At 30.6% G+C, this 16,230-nt stretch overlaps 1 protein-coding gene across 1 annotated transcript in view; it reads right to left on the bottom strand.

Moving 5' to 3' along the window:
• Nucleotides 1-15,811, bottom strand: part of LOC106687632 (ATP-dependent translocase ABCB1) — a gene marked incomplete at its 5' end in the record, with an annotated part of 28,974 nt that extends 13,163 nt beyond the window's left edge. Inside the window, 12 exon segments of the mRNA XM_014431617.2 lie at nucleotides 1,233-1,484; nucleotides 1,695-1,898; nucleotides 1,985-2,110; nucleotides 2,197-2,421; nucleotides 4,263-4,434; nucleotides 4,675-4,799; nucleotides 7,459-7,630; nucleotides 9,149-9,279; nucleotides 12,072-12,173; nucleotides 12,247-12,411; nucleotides 15,621-15,660; nucleotides 15,771-15,811. Coding sequence (XP_014287103.2) covers nucleotides 1,233-1,484; nucleotides 1,695-1,898; nucleotides 1,985-2,110; nucleotides 2,197-2,421; nucleotides 4,263-4,434; nucleotides 4,675-4,799; nucleotides 7,459-7,630; nucleotides 9,149-9,279; nucleotides 12,072-12,173; nucleotides 12,247-12,411; nucleotides 15,621-15,660; nucleotides 15,771-15,811 — 1,755 coding nt within the window.
• Between the last annotated feature and the right edge of the window lie 419 nt (nucleotides 15,812-16,230).

The following is a 16,230-nucleotide window of genomic DNA, read 5'->3' as shown; positions in this document are numbered from 1 at the left end:
ATATAAGAAGATGGTCAGGGTTGCGGTCAAAAGTGAAACAAAAATAGTTTACAACTATTTATTTTCCGACGTTTCGCCCCACTTTGCAGGGCTTCATCAGGGCTAAAATGATAGAATGATAAGAATAAAAATACAAAGATAAGAATAAAAACAAGTAACAATGGCAAGAGTAAAAATTTCTTAATAAAAATACGTAAAATATAAAGCTAAAAAAGTACAGGAGATGCACATAAAACAAAAACAATACGGGGAAAGAAAGAAAGAAAAAAATAAATACAGAATTAAGAGAAAAATACAGAATGATACAGTACATGAGTTATTACATGATAATAATAACTATAATAACTAAGTAAAATTAGAATGACAAATATCGTTACTGATAATAGGAGATTATACTGAAGAAAATAAAACAATATAGGTTATAATAGCAATAATTGTAAAAGAATTAACTAATTTATTAGTTTTTATTATTTATTAATTTATTATCTTTATTTATTTTTTATTAGTTACTTCTTTTACAATTATTGTTATTATAGATAAATAAAACAATATAGGTTATAATAACAATAATTGTAAAAGAAGTAACTAATAAAAAATAAATAAAGATAATAAATTAATAAATAATAAAAACTAATAAATTAGTTAATTCTTTTACAATTATTGTTATTATAACCTATATTGTTTTATTTTCTTCTGTATGATCTCCAATTATTAGTAACGACATTTGTCATTCTGATTTTACTTAGTTATTATAGTTATTATTATTATTATGTAATAACTCATGTACTGTATCATTCTGTATTTTTCTCTTAATTCTGTATTTCTTTTTTTCTTTCTTTCTTTCCCCGTATTGTTTTTGTTTTATGTGCATCTCCTGTACTTTCTTAGCTTTATATTTTACGTATTTTTACTAAGAAATTTTTACTCTTGCCATTGTTACTTGTTTTTATTCTTATCATTGTATCTTATCTTTGTATTTTTATTCTTATCATTGTATCTTATCTTTGTATTTTTATTCTTATCATTGTATCTTATCTTTGTATTTTTATTCTTATCATTCTATCATTTTAGCCCTGATGAAGCCCTGCAAAGTGGGGCGAAACATCGGAAAATAAATAGTTGTAAACTATTTTTGGTTCACTTTTGACCGCAACCCTGACCATCTACTTATATATCAATTTTTACGGTCAACTATATATACATATAAAAAAAAAACTAAAGTCTACTCTTACATTTATGACATAAATTACATCAGCATTTCTAACTGTCGACATTCTGTGAGCAATGATCAAGGTTGTTCTATCAATCATAGCATTATCAATGGCTTCTTGTACAATGCCTTCTGAATACAAATCTAGAGCAGAAGTAGCTTCATCAAGAATGAGCAGTTTTGGCTTTCTTACTATTGCCCTTGCAATGGCAATTCTCTGTTTCTGACCTACTGACAGTTTTGTACCTCTTTCACCAACAATAGAATCATAACCCTACACATAAAATCAAACAAATCAAAATATCATTTGGGTATACAAAACATAACCACGATACAGTGATTGAGAAGAGAAAAATGGTTTTGCAAAACGTTTATGAAATAGATTAATTTTGTTCTTACATTATCTTAAAACAAACATAGTTCATAACTGTATTTTTGAATAAGTAAACTGTCAGATACTGGATTATTTTAATGTCAGACATACTAAAGGTAACTTCTCTATGAAACCATGAGCATAAGAAATTTTTGCTGCTTCAATAATATCGTTTAATGTTGCAGTAGTTTTTCCATATCTGATGTTCTCCTCTATTGAAGTATCAAAAAGCATAGGTTCCTGTGACACAACACTAATTTGATTTCTCAGCCAACTGACATTGAGTTTTCTAATGTCCACTCCTCCAATTAAGATCTAACAAGAAAATTCTAAATTAATTATTTTGAAGAACTACTTCAAACATTTGTCAGTAAACATCAAAACACTCTTAGCAACCATACCTGCCCATTAGTAACATCATAGAGGCGGGAAATAAGGCTTACAATTGTACTTTTTCCAGCACCGCTGGTTCCCACAACTGCTGTAACTTTACCAGGCTCTATGTCCAATGTCAGGTTATGGATAACCTTCATTTTGAAATTTAACTATGTTAATTTTCTTTTTACTTTTATAAAATAAATAATTTTTGGCACAATAGGTGTAAAACATGTACCTGAGTTTGTAAGTTTGTTGGGTAGGAGAATTGAACATTTCTGAAGGAAACATTAGCCTCAAATGTGTTTGACATGATACCTTGTTCAATAGACTCACTGTAGCTGGTTTCAGTGTCAATGAACTTCACTACTCTGTAAGCTGAATCAGTTGCAATGAAAATTTCAGAAACAGTAGTCAACAAGTAGGTACAGTGATATATTGCATTAATTTGTGCTGATAAAATCTAAAAAAATAAAGACCGGAATTAATCTTTAGAAGACATAACTTATGTTTGATTTTTAAGAAGATAACTTAATAAAAATTTAACATTGTACCAATATATACACCAAGAGATAATGCCAGCGTTTCAGTGAAGGCCCAGTGTTATGGAGACCTTCGACCAAATCTGGTTGAAATAGGAAATTGGAATGAATTTGTTATTTTGCAAGGATATTAGAATACCAGAATAAGAACATACCCACATTTAGAAGAGGAAATAATTGGTAGGTACTCGAGTGAACTGGTATTGAATGAAAGGGTGAGATATTGGTACAATGAACTCTGAATTGGAATTTTTTTACACATTACGCAAAGCTATTTTTTATGACTGAAGAAAGAAACCAATATAGCACTATAGGTTATTTAATATACAGAAAACATTTGTTCAGTGCGGTCATAAAGTTGTAGACGGGAGAAATCAGCACTGACCACTGCCTACTAGTTGTAGACTCAAGAATTCAGATTCTCAGAACCAGGAAGAGTAAAAAATATAAGAGAATTGTCACATAAAAGCTATAAAATGAAGATATAAGAGAAAAGTATGAAAGTGAGATGGAGTTGACTCTGAGGAAATGAAACATGTAAGAGAATCCATTGGACCCTTGGTCATTTAAGATATAAGTATCTCAGGTATTGCAGACAAAGTACATTTGAAAAAAAAAATATCAAAACTATATTCAAAAGAATGGCGTAGGTGGGGTGAAGAAATGCAACCCAAAATAAAAGAAAAGAAACAGAAGAAATACTTACCTTATATTCCATCAACTGCAGAGATGCGATGAGTCCACCAACTTATTTGCTCTTGTAAGGGTATCTCCAGAGGTAGGGCCTGGGATGAGGTGAAAGGTTAAAGATTCGAGATAGCTCCTAAGATACAGAAGCTTCAGTAGAGAGCAGATGTCCTCAGGTTTCAGTACTTGGTCTGGTTCTATGGAAGCTGATATTTGATAAGTTATTTGGTGAACTAAAACAAGTTCAGTTCTAGTTATATGGCCTATGGATGATTTGACTGCAGTGGTGGCCTCTAACAGCAGAACTGAACTGAGGATAGATGCCTAATGTGCCTACCTGATAACAAGATGCTGTGAGAGGGATGAAAGGGTTCATTTGATTCGGAGGACCTTCTAGTGCCGCAGAAATCTGATGATGATTACTATTTATAAAGGAGTAATGCTGGGTAAGCTGAGGTGAGCCCCACCTCTCACAAAAACAGAAAAGCAGATAGCTAACAAAATAGAGAACAACTCTTCTGTGAGTAATTAAGACCTGTAGGACTTTATCTTACGAGGCAATGCAGAATTTAACAAGAGGGATGGCTTTCAACCTCATCCTGCTATAAGAAACTACAATATTCAATTATAACAGAGAAGGCTCAGCAAGGCTTTCAGCAACACTCAGAGAATTCATTCCCTTGCTACTTATTCCTGTGCAATTGCGAATTCTGGTCCGTTTCACTGTTCTATCTCTATTTTATTATGTTAATTATAATTATAATGAACGGAATTTCTTCAGTAATGGCAGTGCCTCAATTGAAGATCTTGTGAAAATCACATTAAATGAATTTTTTTTTTTCACAAAGTTAAAATATATTTAAATAAAAAAAGTTAAAAAAAAAATAATTAAACATAGTAATATGAAATTTTAAGAAAAATATGCATCCAGAAGGGGAGCGAGTATTTTCATATCACCTGGAAATCATTTTTTCACCAAGAATGTTTATATATCGAACTCGAATTTCAAAATCCTAAATGAAAATAAGGTTTATTTGAATGTTAATTTTTAAAATAAAAAAAAAAAATTACTTACGATTGCTATATACCCAGGATCAAAATCATCTGCAAGATACAACCTCACTGAAAAGTAATAAGCTACCATATAGCAAATGCATAGCTGGAAATAGTTGAATGCTTTCCCCAGTGAAATCACAGTGGCATGTTTTAGTCCATATTTATTGCTCATCTTGAATATATTCTTATACCTATACATCAATTAACATATTCTTTATTTTTAGATGATTTTTTTTTTTTTAGTTAATGCTTGAATATAAATATATGAATTTTTTGCAACAGTTGAATAAAAAATTAAACAAAACTTGTAAAAAAAATAAAACAATAAAATTTAAATTTAAATTGATTTATTTTATGTATTTTTTTTTTTTCTAAAATTTGTGAAAATTATACTAACTGGCAGTTTAAATAAATATTTAAATGAATAATACCTTTCGATTTCCTTATATTCACCACCATATGCAGCTACTGTCCGTGTGTTTCCGAGTACTTCAGAAATAATTTTTGTACATTTTCCATTGTACTGTTGTCGCATGTTCCCAACCTTCTTTGATGCCTACAAACAGTACAAAAATATTTGTATTACATACATTTTATTAAAAAGTGTTGTTATAATTAGTTTTAAAAAAAAAACAAAGTTCATTATAATGTTACACTGGATTTGGAAACATACACTATTTCTTTTGGATGATGTCACTCATGGTTACAGATTTGATTGAAATTTGGTGTGCTTTACCCTTTCATACAGCTGAGATTATATCCTAAATTTTATTGTTCCATCTTGACTAGCTTTTTTTTTTTAGAGGCAGATAATGTTTTGGCAAAACTTAAATTTTTATATTCTCGGTGCTCTTCATGAAACTTGCTTCCCCTATAGAAAAAAAATTTATTGTTGTTATATACCATCTTAATCATATACAACTTTTAGCCTATATCCAATAACCTTTACTGTCCGGAGAAAAAAATATGTGTTCGATTCGCCAACAATTTACATAAAAATATTCTATCTAAAATTATGATTTTTGTAATAAATATCATGAATTATAGGTTATGTGTTAATCAATGAAATATATTTTGTAAATAGTTCTAATATATTTTACTACCATATAGAAAAATAAATATAATCTAAATTTACCTGCTTCTTGTATGCTAACATTTTCTGTACCAATTTTTAAAAATTTGTAAAAGAAATGCAGTTCTTTAGTAATTCTGATAATTTTTAATTTTACCAAAAACAAAAAATTGTAAATTTTTAAATTGAGGATGACTGAATTAGCTGATACATCAGACTTATAAAGAAATAAAAATAGTTTTGCGACTAAAATTGGATAAAACTTATTTATTTTAACAATAATAACCAGTCTCAAGAAAGTGTGAAGATTATATATAAATGAACTTTTATAAAAACAGAAAAATAAAAAAAAATTGTCCATAGTTTTCATCTTCTCTGGTCTTTAGCCTTTTTTTTTTTTTTTAAATTACCAAAACAGAGATAACTCCAACACCAACCCACAAATCTACACAAAATTTGGAGATGTATATAGGAGGAGAGGGGTGGGGAGTAAGTGAGAGTTGTGTGATGCAGGCACTGTACCAGATTTTTTTCTCTTAGTAATTTACAATCAGAATTCTGAGATTATAAAAACTTAGGTTTGATTAACAGATTCTGTGCCTCTAAAACAAATACTATCGGAGATGGAACATAAAAGTTTAGGATATAACCTAATCTATAAGAAAGGGCAAAGCATACCTGAAATAAACTGAGACTATGACGGAAACTTATCATAATTTCTGATTGTTTTGAAATGGAATGATCCATTGTTAAATTGATTCACTTATTATTTGTTCCCAAACTGAATGACTTGTCAAAAATGCAATTTATGACACTATTCAATAAATTAATATATTTTTTATTATTTATTGTAATTTACAAATGTACGAAAAAATACAATAAGTAAATATGATGAATGTTTCAAACACTTGATAATCTGGGAAGGAACCACCTGATTGTGGTATGTCAAACATTGATTTAAACTAGAAGGTCCTATGGACATCTAATTAATATTAATTTTTATTTATTTATTTATTTTTTTTTGAACCTGTCGATTTGTGTTTTTACTTATTTATACTCTTAATTATTTATTTGAACTTATTTATTCATTTTTTTTTTGGCTTTTTTAAATTCATATATTACTTTATTTATTTTTTTTGTAAACTGATCTACTGCTATGAATATCGTGTATTTGGTTTAATTTTGTATTACTATCTAATGATAAATTTGTTTAATTTGTTTAATGGATCAAACATGGGTAGCAGATCACTGGAGAGAGAAGGTCTAAGAGTGTGAAATAGAGAGAATAAAATTATCAATTAAATGGAATTAAATTGTTAAATAGAAAAAAAAATTAAAATATTTGCATTTATGTATTTGGGAGCATAGCTAAATAAAGCATTTCTCTCTAGTCATTATTGAGTGAGAAAATACTCAATAAGGGGAGAGAGAAAGAAATTTATTCAATAATGCTGCCCAAATACATCGGGTTGCTACATTACACAGCATACTGATCAATCCGTGATCGGACATATATAAATTTATAAATTACATTTTTTTGATATGATACAATATAATAGAAAGATAACATTTTTTTCCCCCCACAGTATTCTTTTACAATTAATATCAGTCTACAAACTAAATACAAGCTTTTCAATTTATCAAAAAAAGAAAATCATATTTTTTTTTTGGTTTTTTTTTCATTAGTGTTTGTTTTTACAAATAATGAAAGTCAAATAACTGTAAATCAATGATTTATAAACATGTATTAAATAACTATTGACTAGTTTGTTCTAATATTTTGACCATACTTATCTATTGCTTGTAAGTTTATATATTATAATGAAGGAAAAAATTAACATATTTGTTCTATGTAAAAAAAAATTTAAATGTGTAAAGAAAATTGAAATGATGAAGACCACATAGATTACTGGGAAATAATTCTAGGAGGAAGACATAAAAATAAAATACTTTTTTTTCCCCTTTTTATAGGGTTATGAAAAAATTGATAACAGCTATGCATTATAGCTATTTGTATTCTAATTTATCCATATTGGAATACAAGAGGACTAATATTTATTAATATTTTATGATACAAAAATCTTTTAAATGGTATACCAATTTTATAATACAGTTTACAGGACAACCATCAGTAAATGCTTACTTGCATTATGAAGTATATGACTGCGATGGCAATCAACATCAATACGAAGGTTAAAGATGCAACTTTCCAAGATACAATAAAGCCAGCCACACAACCAAAAACGAAAAATGTCAACATATCTACTGCAGATGTCATCTTACTATCAAATAGTACCGTCATCTTCTGTAAGTCGCTGTAATAAATGATAAAAAAAAAATAAATCATTTGTCAGTTACTTTAATCAGATTATTTGTATTTTAAATGTCATTTATCATCCATATTTTCAAAAATCATAAATTTTAAGCTTTGAAATATTGTTTGGTTAACTTTCGTAACATTTAAAATTCTTAATTTTGAAAAAAAAAAATGTATTTTATGTTTTTGATCCATATTGTATTATTTTATGTTATATTACATTATATAATTGCAATACTATTATAAATAATATCACATTTCTTCTCAGGAGATATTATATTCAAACTTTAGAGTCATATCAAAAACAGAAATTTATGTACATATAGCAAGTTTTTGTATTAACAAACATTAAGTTCCATACCTGATAAAAAAATAGTTTCTTTGGATTTTGCTTTTTAGGAAGTTGATTATATTAATTTATTAAACTGTTGAGGCAAAAAAAAATTTTCAAATAGAATATAACCTATTCTATATTTTGCTTGTACAAGATTTCATGACAATTACCCCTTCCTCATGCACCTTTGCATCCATATATTTGATATTTTTTCAATTTCCATTTTGAAATTATGTAATCTTATAGTTTAAAACTGTTTTATAACTACATTATTTAAATTATTTACTAACAATAATTTAGAATTGGATGTATTTCTAAGATAGTACTATAAACTGAGATTTTTTCAACTGAGGTCATCTTACCCATTATCACAAAGCTAAGAGATTGTCACTAAGTACAAATTAAAAAAAAAAAAATACTTTACCAGATGTACCACTATTAAAACAAATCAGCAATATGTATACATACATATTGGAAGAAGATAGTTGACGGTATGAAGTAGATTTCAGGAAGATAGTCCGGTGGTGGTCAATAAAGGTATCAACATAGTAACAAAAAACTATTTCTATAAGTATATAAAGTATATAAAAAATATTCCCCTTTTATATATTACTATACCTTACCTATATCATATCTACACCACTTATCTGTAATACTATATAAATCTACCTCTCTACCATATTTAAAACTAGTTTTAATGAGTAGTCTCCAACAATTTATGTGTCTAGATCTATATTGAGAACTTTTATCACACCTGATTATATTAATTAACAACTCGTCTCCAGTCTACCAACATGTATATTTTCTCATATTGTTATTATTAATATTTTTAGTTTTTTTATATACTTTATAAACTTAACAATTGTTTTGAAATGTTTTTTTTATTTTTAATATTCTGTTAATTTTAAAATGTTTGTATCTTGTTTTCTTATTTAGCCCCGATGAAGCCCTGAAAACTGGGTAAAAACGTTGGTTAACAATAAATAGTTTTTTGTTACTTTTATTGACTGTCACCTTAAGTCTATTCCTCTTATATACACACATACATCAATAGGTTAAAAAACCAGCAAAAATTTCATCTTTTTCAAGACATTGTTTTCCTAAAATAATCTGATTATTTAGTGTTACACATGTATTTCCAAAACCTTTATTGTAAGTTAGGATAAGCAAGTATTGACTTACTGTGACATAGTGCTGACAAATTTTTCTTCCAATTTGTCATATCGGCCTACCTCTATGGAGAGCATCTTTGACAGATAGGCGGTTTTGATTTTGGCCATTATGTTACGGGAAACTGTTTCAGAAGCCATAATCTGAAAAATCAAGGAAAGAGTTGCGCGAAAAAACTTTGAGGTATCACGTCTGGGATATACGAGGGCTATCCAGAAAGTAACAGACGTTTTGAAATAAACAGTTCAAAAATTGAAAAACTCAAAGTTTATTATGTACATTTGAAAGGTACACTCTTAACCTATTTTTCTACATAAACGCCATTCAAATTGAGACATTTATCATACCGTGCCTCAAGTTTTTCAATACCCTCTCTGTAGAAAACCCCGCCACTTGTGAAGTGCGGTCTATCATTCGGTTTTTGTTGGCTCGAAACAACAGACCAATTGAAATTTATCGTCAGCTTTGTGATGTTTACGGGCAGGGGATAATGAGTGGAAGCCGAGGGAGGCAATGGTGCATTCATTTTAAAAATGGCCGTAGCAGTGTTCAGGACGAGGACCGCAGTGGTAGGCCTAGCCTTGTGACTGATGACCTGGCAATGCAAATCAATGACCAAATTCGCGAAAAACGCCGTTTCACAATTACAGAACTGTCGTAACATTTCCCCCAAATTTCACGTAGTTTGGTCCATCAAATGGTGGTGGAGAAGCTTGGTTAACACAAATTTTGTTCTCGGTGGGTTCCGAAAATCCTAACGGAAGACCATAAGAAACAGAGACTGGCTGCAGCACTGACCTTTCTCCAAGAATACAGCAAAAATGGTAATGCAGTTCTGGATCGTATATGGATATAGAGCAACTAGCAGGAAGCAGACCAAGTCTATCACTATCACGGTTGGTAGCCACGAAATTCGTTCCCAGTCTAGCTTAAAATACCTAGGAGTCATGAAAGATGCACGTCTCCGCTTTAATCTTCACACGGAGTATATCAGCGCCAAATCTGCTAAAGTAACATCCTTTTTGTCACGCCTTATGCCAAATGTCGGAGGTCCCAAAGAAAGTAGCCGAAAGCTTCTTGCTACTGTTGTCCCCTCCATTATGTTACATGCAGCCCCGATTTGGAAACAAGCGATGGCTACCATATCATACAGGAGACAGATAGTTTCAGTTTACCGCAGGGTTTGTTTAAGAACAGTTAGCGCTTTTCGAACTGTTTCCTACGAAGCAGTGTGTGTGATAGCCCGAATGCCACCTGTGGAACTTCTTGTTGAAGAAAGAAGCAGGCACTATGAACGACGCTTGCACTTGTTCAAGGAAGAAGAGCGAAAAACAACCATCGACCAGTGGCAGCAGCGTTGGGATGCTGCAGATTCCGGGAGGTGGACTCACAGGTTAACACCCCATGTGGGCGAATGGTATGGTCGCCAGCATGGTGAGGTGGATTTTTACATAACCCAATTGTTGACCTATGCTTTAGAGCCTACCAGTACCGGTTCAAACTGGACAACACCACTGAATGCCCTGGATGTTAGACTGTCGAGGAAACCGCGGAGCACGTGTTTTTCACTGCATATGCTCCTCTCAGACCAGCATTGGAACGCAGTGAAGAGATTCACCACAGTCGTTCTCAAGAGGTTGAGAGAGGAAGAGAGGGCTAGAAGACGTAACTAGCATGGAAACGTGAAAACCATGCGAACAATGCGAGGCGGCACTCAGCCATTTCCCTCCATGAAGTAATGCCTAGCGGCGGTCCCGTGAAGAGGAATGAACAGGCCCTACACCTGGTGGTTTTAGTGGGTAAAAATCCCACACACGGATAGGTACGGGCCAATCCGTGTCTTTTGAAAAATTCCACCGACCCTCGTATAAAGAAAAAAAAAAAGCACAAATGGTAATGCAGTTCCGGATCGTATCATAACCCGGGACGAGACTTGGGTGAAGCATGCCAACTGTGAAACAAAACAGCAGTCGATGGAATGGGCGCACAGACATTCTCCCAAAAAACCACGAAAGTGTTTGCAAAAGCTGTCAGCAAGAAAGTTCATGGCTACTGTTTTTTGGGACTGATGCATCTAAATTGATTAATTTCAATTAGCCTGTTGTTTCGAGCCAACAAAAATCGAATCACAGACCGTGGGATATTTTATAGAGAAGGTATTGAAAAACTTGTGTCACGGTATGATAAATGTCTCAATTTGAATGGCGATTATAGGGGTATTCATGATCTTTAGTTTAACATGTTAAAGCGTGTTAAATGGAAAAACTTATGCTAAATGGAGAAATATTTCGTTCTTTTACCATGTTAAAACGATATAACATGGGTGAGAGTCTGTTACTAGGTCCGTTTAATGGAGAATGACGTCACGGACAGACCAGCTGAGCTTGTCATAATTTTATTTGTTGTATTAGGTTACTTACTCTTAGTTTGTGTTTTGTTTAGTTTTTCTCTTGTCTTGTGTTTTAGACTTTTTAAAAAAGACAATCAGTAGCCAAACTTTTACACTTCTACTTTTCACTTATTTTCGGCATGTTGTAATAAATTATTGTAATCAACACTTATAAGTTAACAATAACATGAAATTTTGGAAGAAAAGGTTTCTAAAAAAGTTGTTCAGAAAATCCGCTAGGAGCTCTTATTCATTTACCCCTAAACATGACTTTAAATAGTGCTGCTCACAGTCCTATACTTATAACATTTAACATGGTAAAACATTTTACATTTAACACATTATCATGAATATCACTTATGTAGAAAAATATCTTGAGAGTGTACCTTTCAAATGTATATAATAAACTTTGAGTTTTTCAATTTGTGAATTGTTTATTTCAAAACGTTTGTTACTTTCTGGACAACTCTTGTTCATATATTAGATATGTATAATGTTTTATATATTTCATAGTCAACAAAGTATAAGGAAATTGTAAGATCTTACCTGAATGAAGCCAAATGTGAAATTCATGATACCGATGATGAAATACTCATAGCCATACTCTACAAATTTTGAAGAAACTTCGGTCATGTTAACGTTATTTACCTACAAAATGTCATTTTTTAAACAGTTTTTCTATTAACTACAGCACTGAATGAAGAATTAATTCCATACTCACATTTCCTGAACTTTCCACTTTGATGAATATCGTCAGAAGTGGTGTGAGGAGACAGGCCACATTATATGGAGCCAGGAATCCATTGCCGATGGCAGCGAGGAAGCTCAAGAGCTTCTTCTTCTTCAAAAAAAGAATGATTGTGTCCTTCTTGTTTAAATAGCGTAACTGCAAGAAATGCCCTTCATAGAGATATTGAAAGGGTGGATAGCTGACTAATAAATTTCTTCTGAGGATGAAAGGAATGGATTTTACAAATAACCAGGTCCCAGGAAATAAATTTTCGTTGGTGGTCTTTAGCTACTGCAAAGACAGAGGTAAATTCCTCGAAACTTGAATGGCCGTCATCAAACTTCTATACAAAAATATACCTATATCTAGTACTATTGTATGTTGTATGTAAATAAATATGTACTACATAGTTAGATATTTATATTACTTTTTATCAAAACTTTAATTCTGAGAAGTATAATATCTGTCCTAGGGAATGTTTGCTAAATTCATTTGAATACAAGAAAACATTAAAACTAAATACAGCAATGCTGATATCAAATAGTAAGGATCTTCGAATAAATACAGACTAATGAAAATATATGTTAAGCAACCTATTCAGTAACATAGAGGAGGAGATACATTTTAACAAGTACAGATGGTACAAGAGCCCAAGAGGACAAAAAAGGCAGTTATCTCACCTTCGGTTTACTAAGGTTTTTATTATTATTATTATTATTATTATTATTATTATTACTATTTCTCAATAATTTATAACTTTTTGTTAAAGTGGTGCGCCATAATACAGGCTGATTACGACTTAACATATTATAAAAGCAGTCATGAATTGGTAACTTTCATCTATATTATCAAATTTAAACAACAGAGAAGGTAGTAACGTAATGATATGAAAAATAACCATAATGATGAGAAGATAGTTAACCGTATGCGGTCAGTAAAAAACACAAATAAGTTGAGAGAACTTATTTAATAGTGCCAACGTTTCAGCCAGAGTTTCTAGCCTTCATCAGGGCTAAGAACAAAGAGCAAGATAACAACCAATGAATACAAAAAATAGAAAGAGAAAATATATATAATGACACAAGTAAATAATTATACAGAATGAAAATTGATAAACATAAAGTGATGTAAGAAGTGGAAAATAAAACTTTTAATTAAATATGTAAGTAGAATAACATAATCAAGGAAATAAATATTTTGACATTATATAATGCAAAGAAATGAAAAAATACGAATAAATTAATTTGATAGTAATTAAAAAATTTAAGATATAGAAAGAAAAAAAAATAAATAAAAGAAAATAAATATAACTGATGAAATATGTAAGTATTACATATTATACACTTATATTTTCTTGTTTTTCCGGGATGGCATACAAACAAGTGAATAGAAACTATGATAATAATATGTGTTGAATGTAACTAATAACGGGGCTAGGGAGAAATAAGAAGAGAATAGAGAAGGAAAAGGGGGTAAAAGAAAGATTAAAAAGAGAATAAGACAAAAAAAACTCACCTACTAGTAGAAGATCGGAAATGAGCTCAGCCTCCATGTGATAAGACTGAGTTAAAAAATACTTTATGAAGATTACGAAATTACCGGAAGGCGAGAACACGTTACATGTTGTTTGGGTGGGTAAAAAACAAGAAATCGAAGATATTTAAAAAAAAAAAACCTATTTAAAAGAGGAAAAAACATATAAAAGGGTCACGACAAATGGTTTAGAAAAATAATAAGAAATAAATAATTAACAATATAAAATAAATACATTATAATAGTAATGATAATAAAATAAAGAAAGAAAAAAACAATCATTATTCTGGGACAAAGATTTGTCCGACAGGGGTAAGAGCAACATTATTAAATGATACTGTAGGGCAGTCGTCAGGTTTACGAAGAAGGATAAAGTGATTAGATGGATTTATTTTAATCCTCTAATTACGACACCATTTTTCGAGGATTTATAGGATTGTAGAGTTTGGGATGCGATTAAAGGATTCATTAATAACAGCTAGCACACATGTGTCATTGGCATACGTGGTGAGGATAATGTAAGAGTATTGGTTGGGATGTCAGCTGTATATATTCTCCCATATTAGATTTAGACCGATTATAACCGCAAATTTGACTTATCCTTAGTTATATGTTTATCGTTTTTAGTTGTCCACGCTCAGCCGAGAAGGGGGTGAGTTAAAGGAAAATAATAAAAAAAAAAAAAAAAATATAATCGCAAAAGGAAAAAAAAGATAAAACAATAAAGAATTACTCCTTAGGCCCGACGTTATTTTTTCTTGGAAATAACGATAACCCCGAAGGATTATGCCCACAATATAGTTAAAATATACCACTATATAAACAATTGTTGAATTATGACCACTGGCGAATACCTTTACATGTAGATAACAGAAAACCTAGGGGTGTTACCTACCCACCTATTGAATTATCGTAATATTCCGTGAGCAACAACAAAAAATAAACATAAGTAAATAAACAAGCTGAAAGCAGAGAAAGAACAGCAGAACTATATGTACAAAAGTTTAACAATAATAAGAAATAAATGTACACAGAATGAAAAGGAAGAATGAAAAAAAAAGAATTCTTATCAATTAATAAAACAATTGAAACTTATAGGTTTACTTAACCTTAACTTAAATGCTTAACCTTAATAACTAAATTTACATTATTATTCTCTTATCCACGACACGGTGAAGAAACGTCAGTGCACTATATCCCCACTTCTAGTGTTAATGACCGTCCATTGAAGTAAAACACCATAATTTGGAAAAACAAAACATATATGACAATATTTCTCATATGGTGATATTTCGGTTCAAACAATAAAGACAGAGGGCCTTTAAACTATTACCACTTCACATTGAACAATCGTAACGTGTTCCGAAATCAAACTGTCACCTTCACAAAACCAAAACCCAGTCGTCTGAACACACTTGTTTAAAATCAAAACTGTCGCCTTCACAAAAAAACAAAACCCACTCGTCAGAACATATCGCCAGTGTTTTTATTTCACCATGGCAACCGTAACACGATTTTGGAGTAAAAAATTGAAACATAATACGTTATTATCATTGTTATTACTATTAGTGTTACATGTAAACGTTGATAATAAAATATTAATGATACTAAGCGCACATTTTAAAGAAATAGACCACACCAATAATATATGAATGTATAAATAAACTATTTTTTAATACATTGGTTCTCCCTACTTTGAGCATTATAAAATAAATATATTTCGTGAAATATATGGATTTCGCAGACAGCGGTTCGGCCACTCTTGGTCTTGCTTATAGCCTTGCTATATAATATTAAGTTGCTCTTATTTCTAATAATGAAATAGTACGTACGGATTTCAAAATAGTCTTTATTTTTCCAGGTTCTTTTTTTCTGAAACCCAAAACAGAAAAAGTCAGTCAAGATTTGTATTGTTAAAAATAATTTTATGTTTTATAAGTCTGACTATACTATTTTAACAATAACAGTTTTAAATTACTGACTTGTTATTTTGTTCTGTGGCTGTTGGATTTCTGTTCCAAATCTGAAACACAAAACAAAAGCTATTAACTATCTAATTAAAATTAGTTACAATTAATTTATCGCGAGTTTCTTCCAATAGGAGCTAGTAGTTCAAATATTTAATTGATTTGTAATATTTTAATTATGTTTAAAATATTTAATTGATTAGTAATATTTTGATTCTGTTCAAAATATTTCATTGATTTGTAATATTTTAATTCTGTTTTCAGATATAGTATATATATATATAACTTACGAGCACTTAGACTGAATAGCTGAAGAAAGAGAGAAAGAGGAAACAGAATTAAACTGCACGCTTACTAGAAAGATACTGGTTTATTATCTCTGTGATGCTATAGACATTATTAAGGTTTATTTACATGAGGAGTTAGGATTATTGTTGTATACAGGCCTTGCCCAACCATAACTCCCCCCTACCAG

This window comes from Halyomorpha halys, unplaced genomic scaffold (assembly GCF_000696795.3).
Source record: "Halyomorpha halys isolate HHAL.00 unplaced genomic scaffold, Hhal_1.1 Scaffold990.1, whole genome shotgun sequence".
Taxonomy (NCBI): Eukaryota; Metazoa; Arthropoda; class Insecta; order Hemiptera; family Pentatomidae; genus Halyomorpha; species Halyomorpha halys.
The sequence above is the reverse complement of the archived record's forward strand: the minus strand, read 5'-3'. Positions and strand labels throughout refer to the sequence as shown.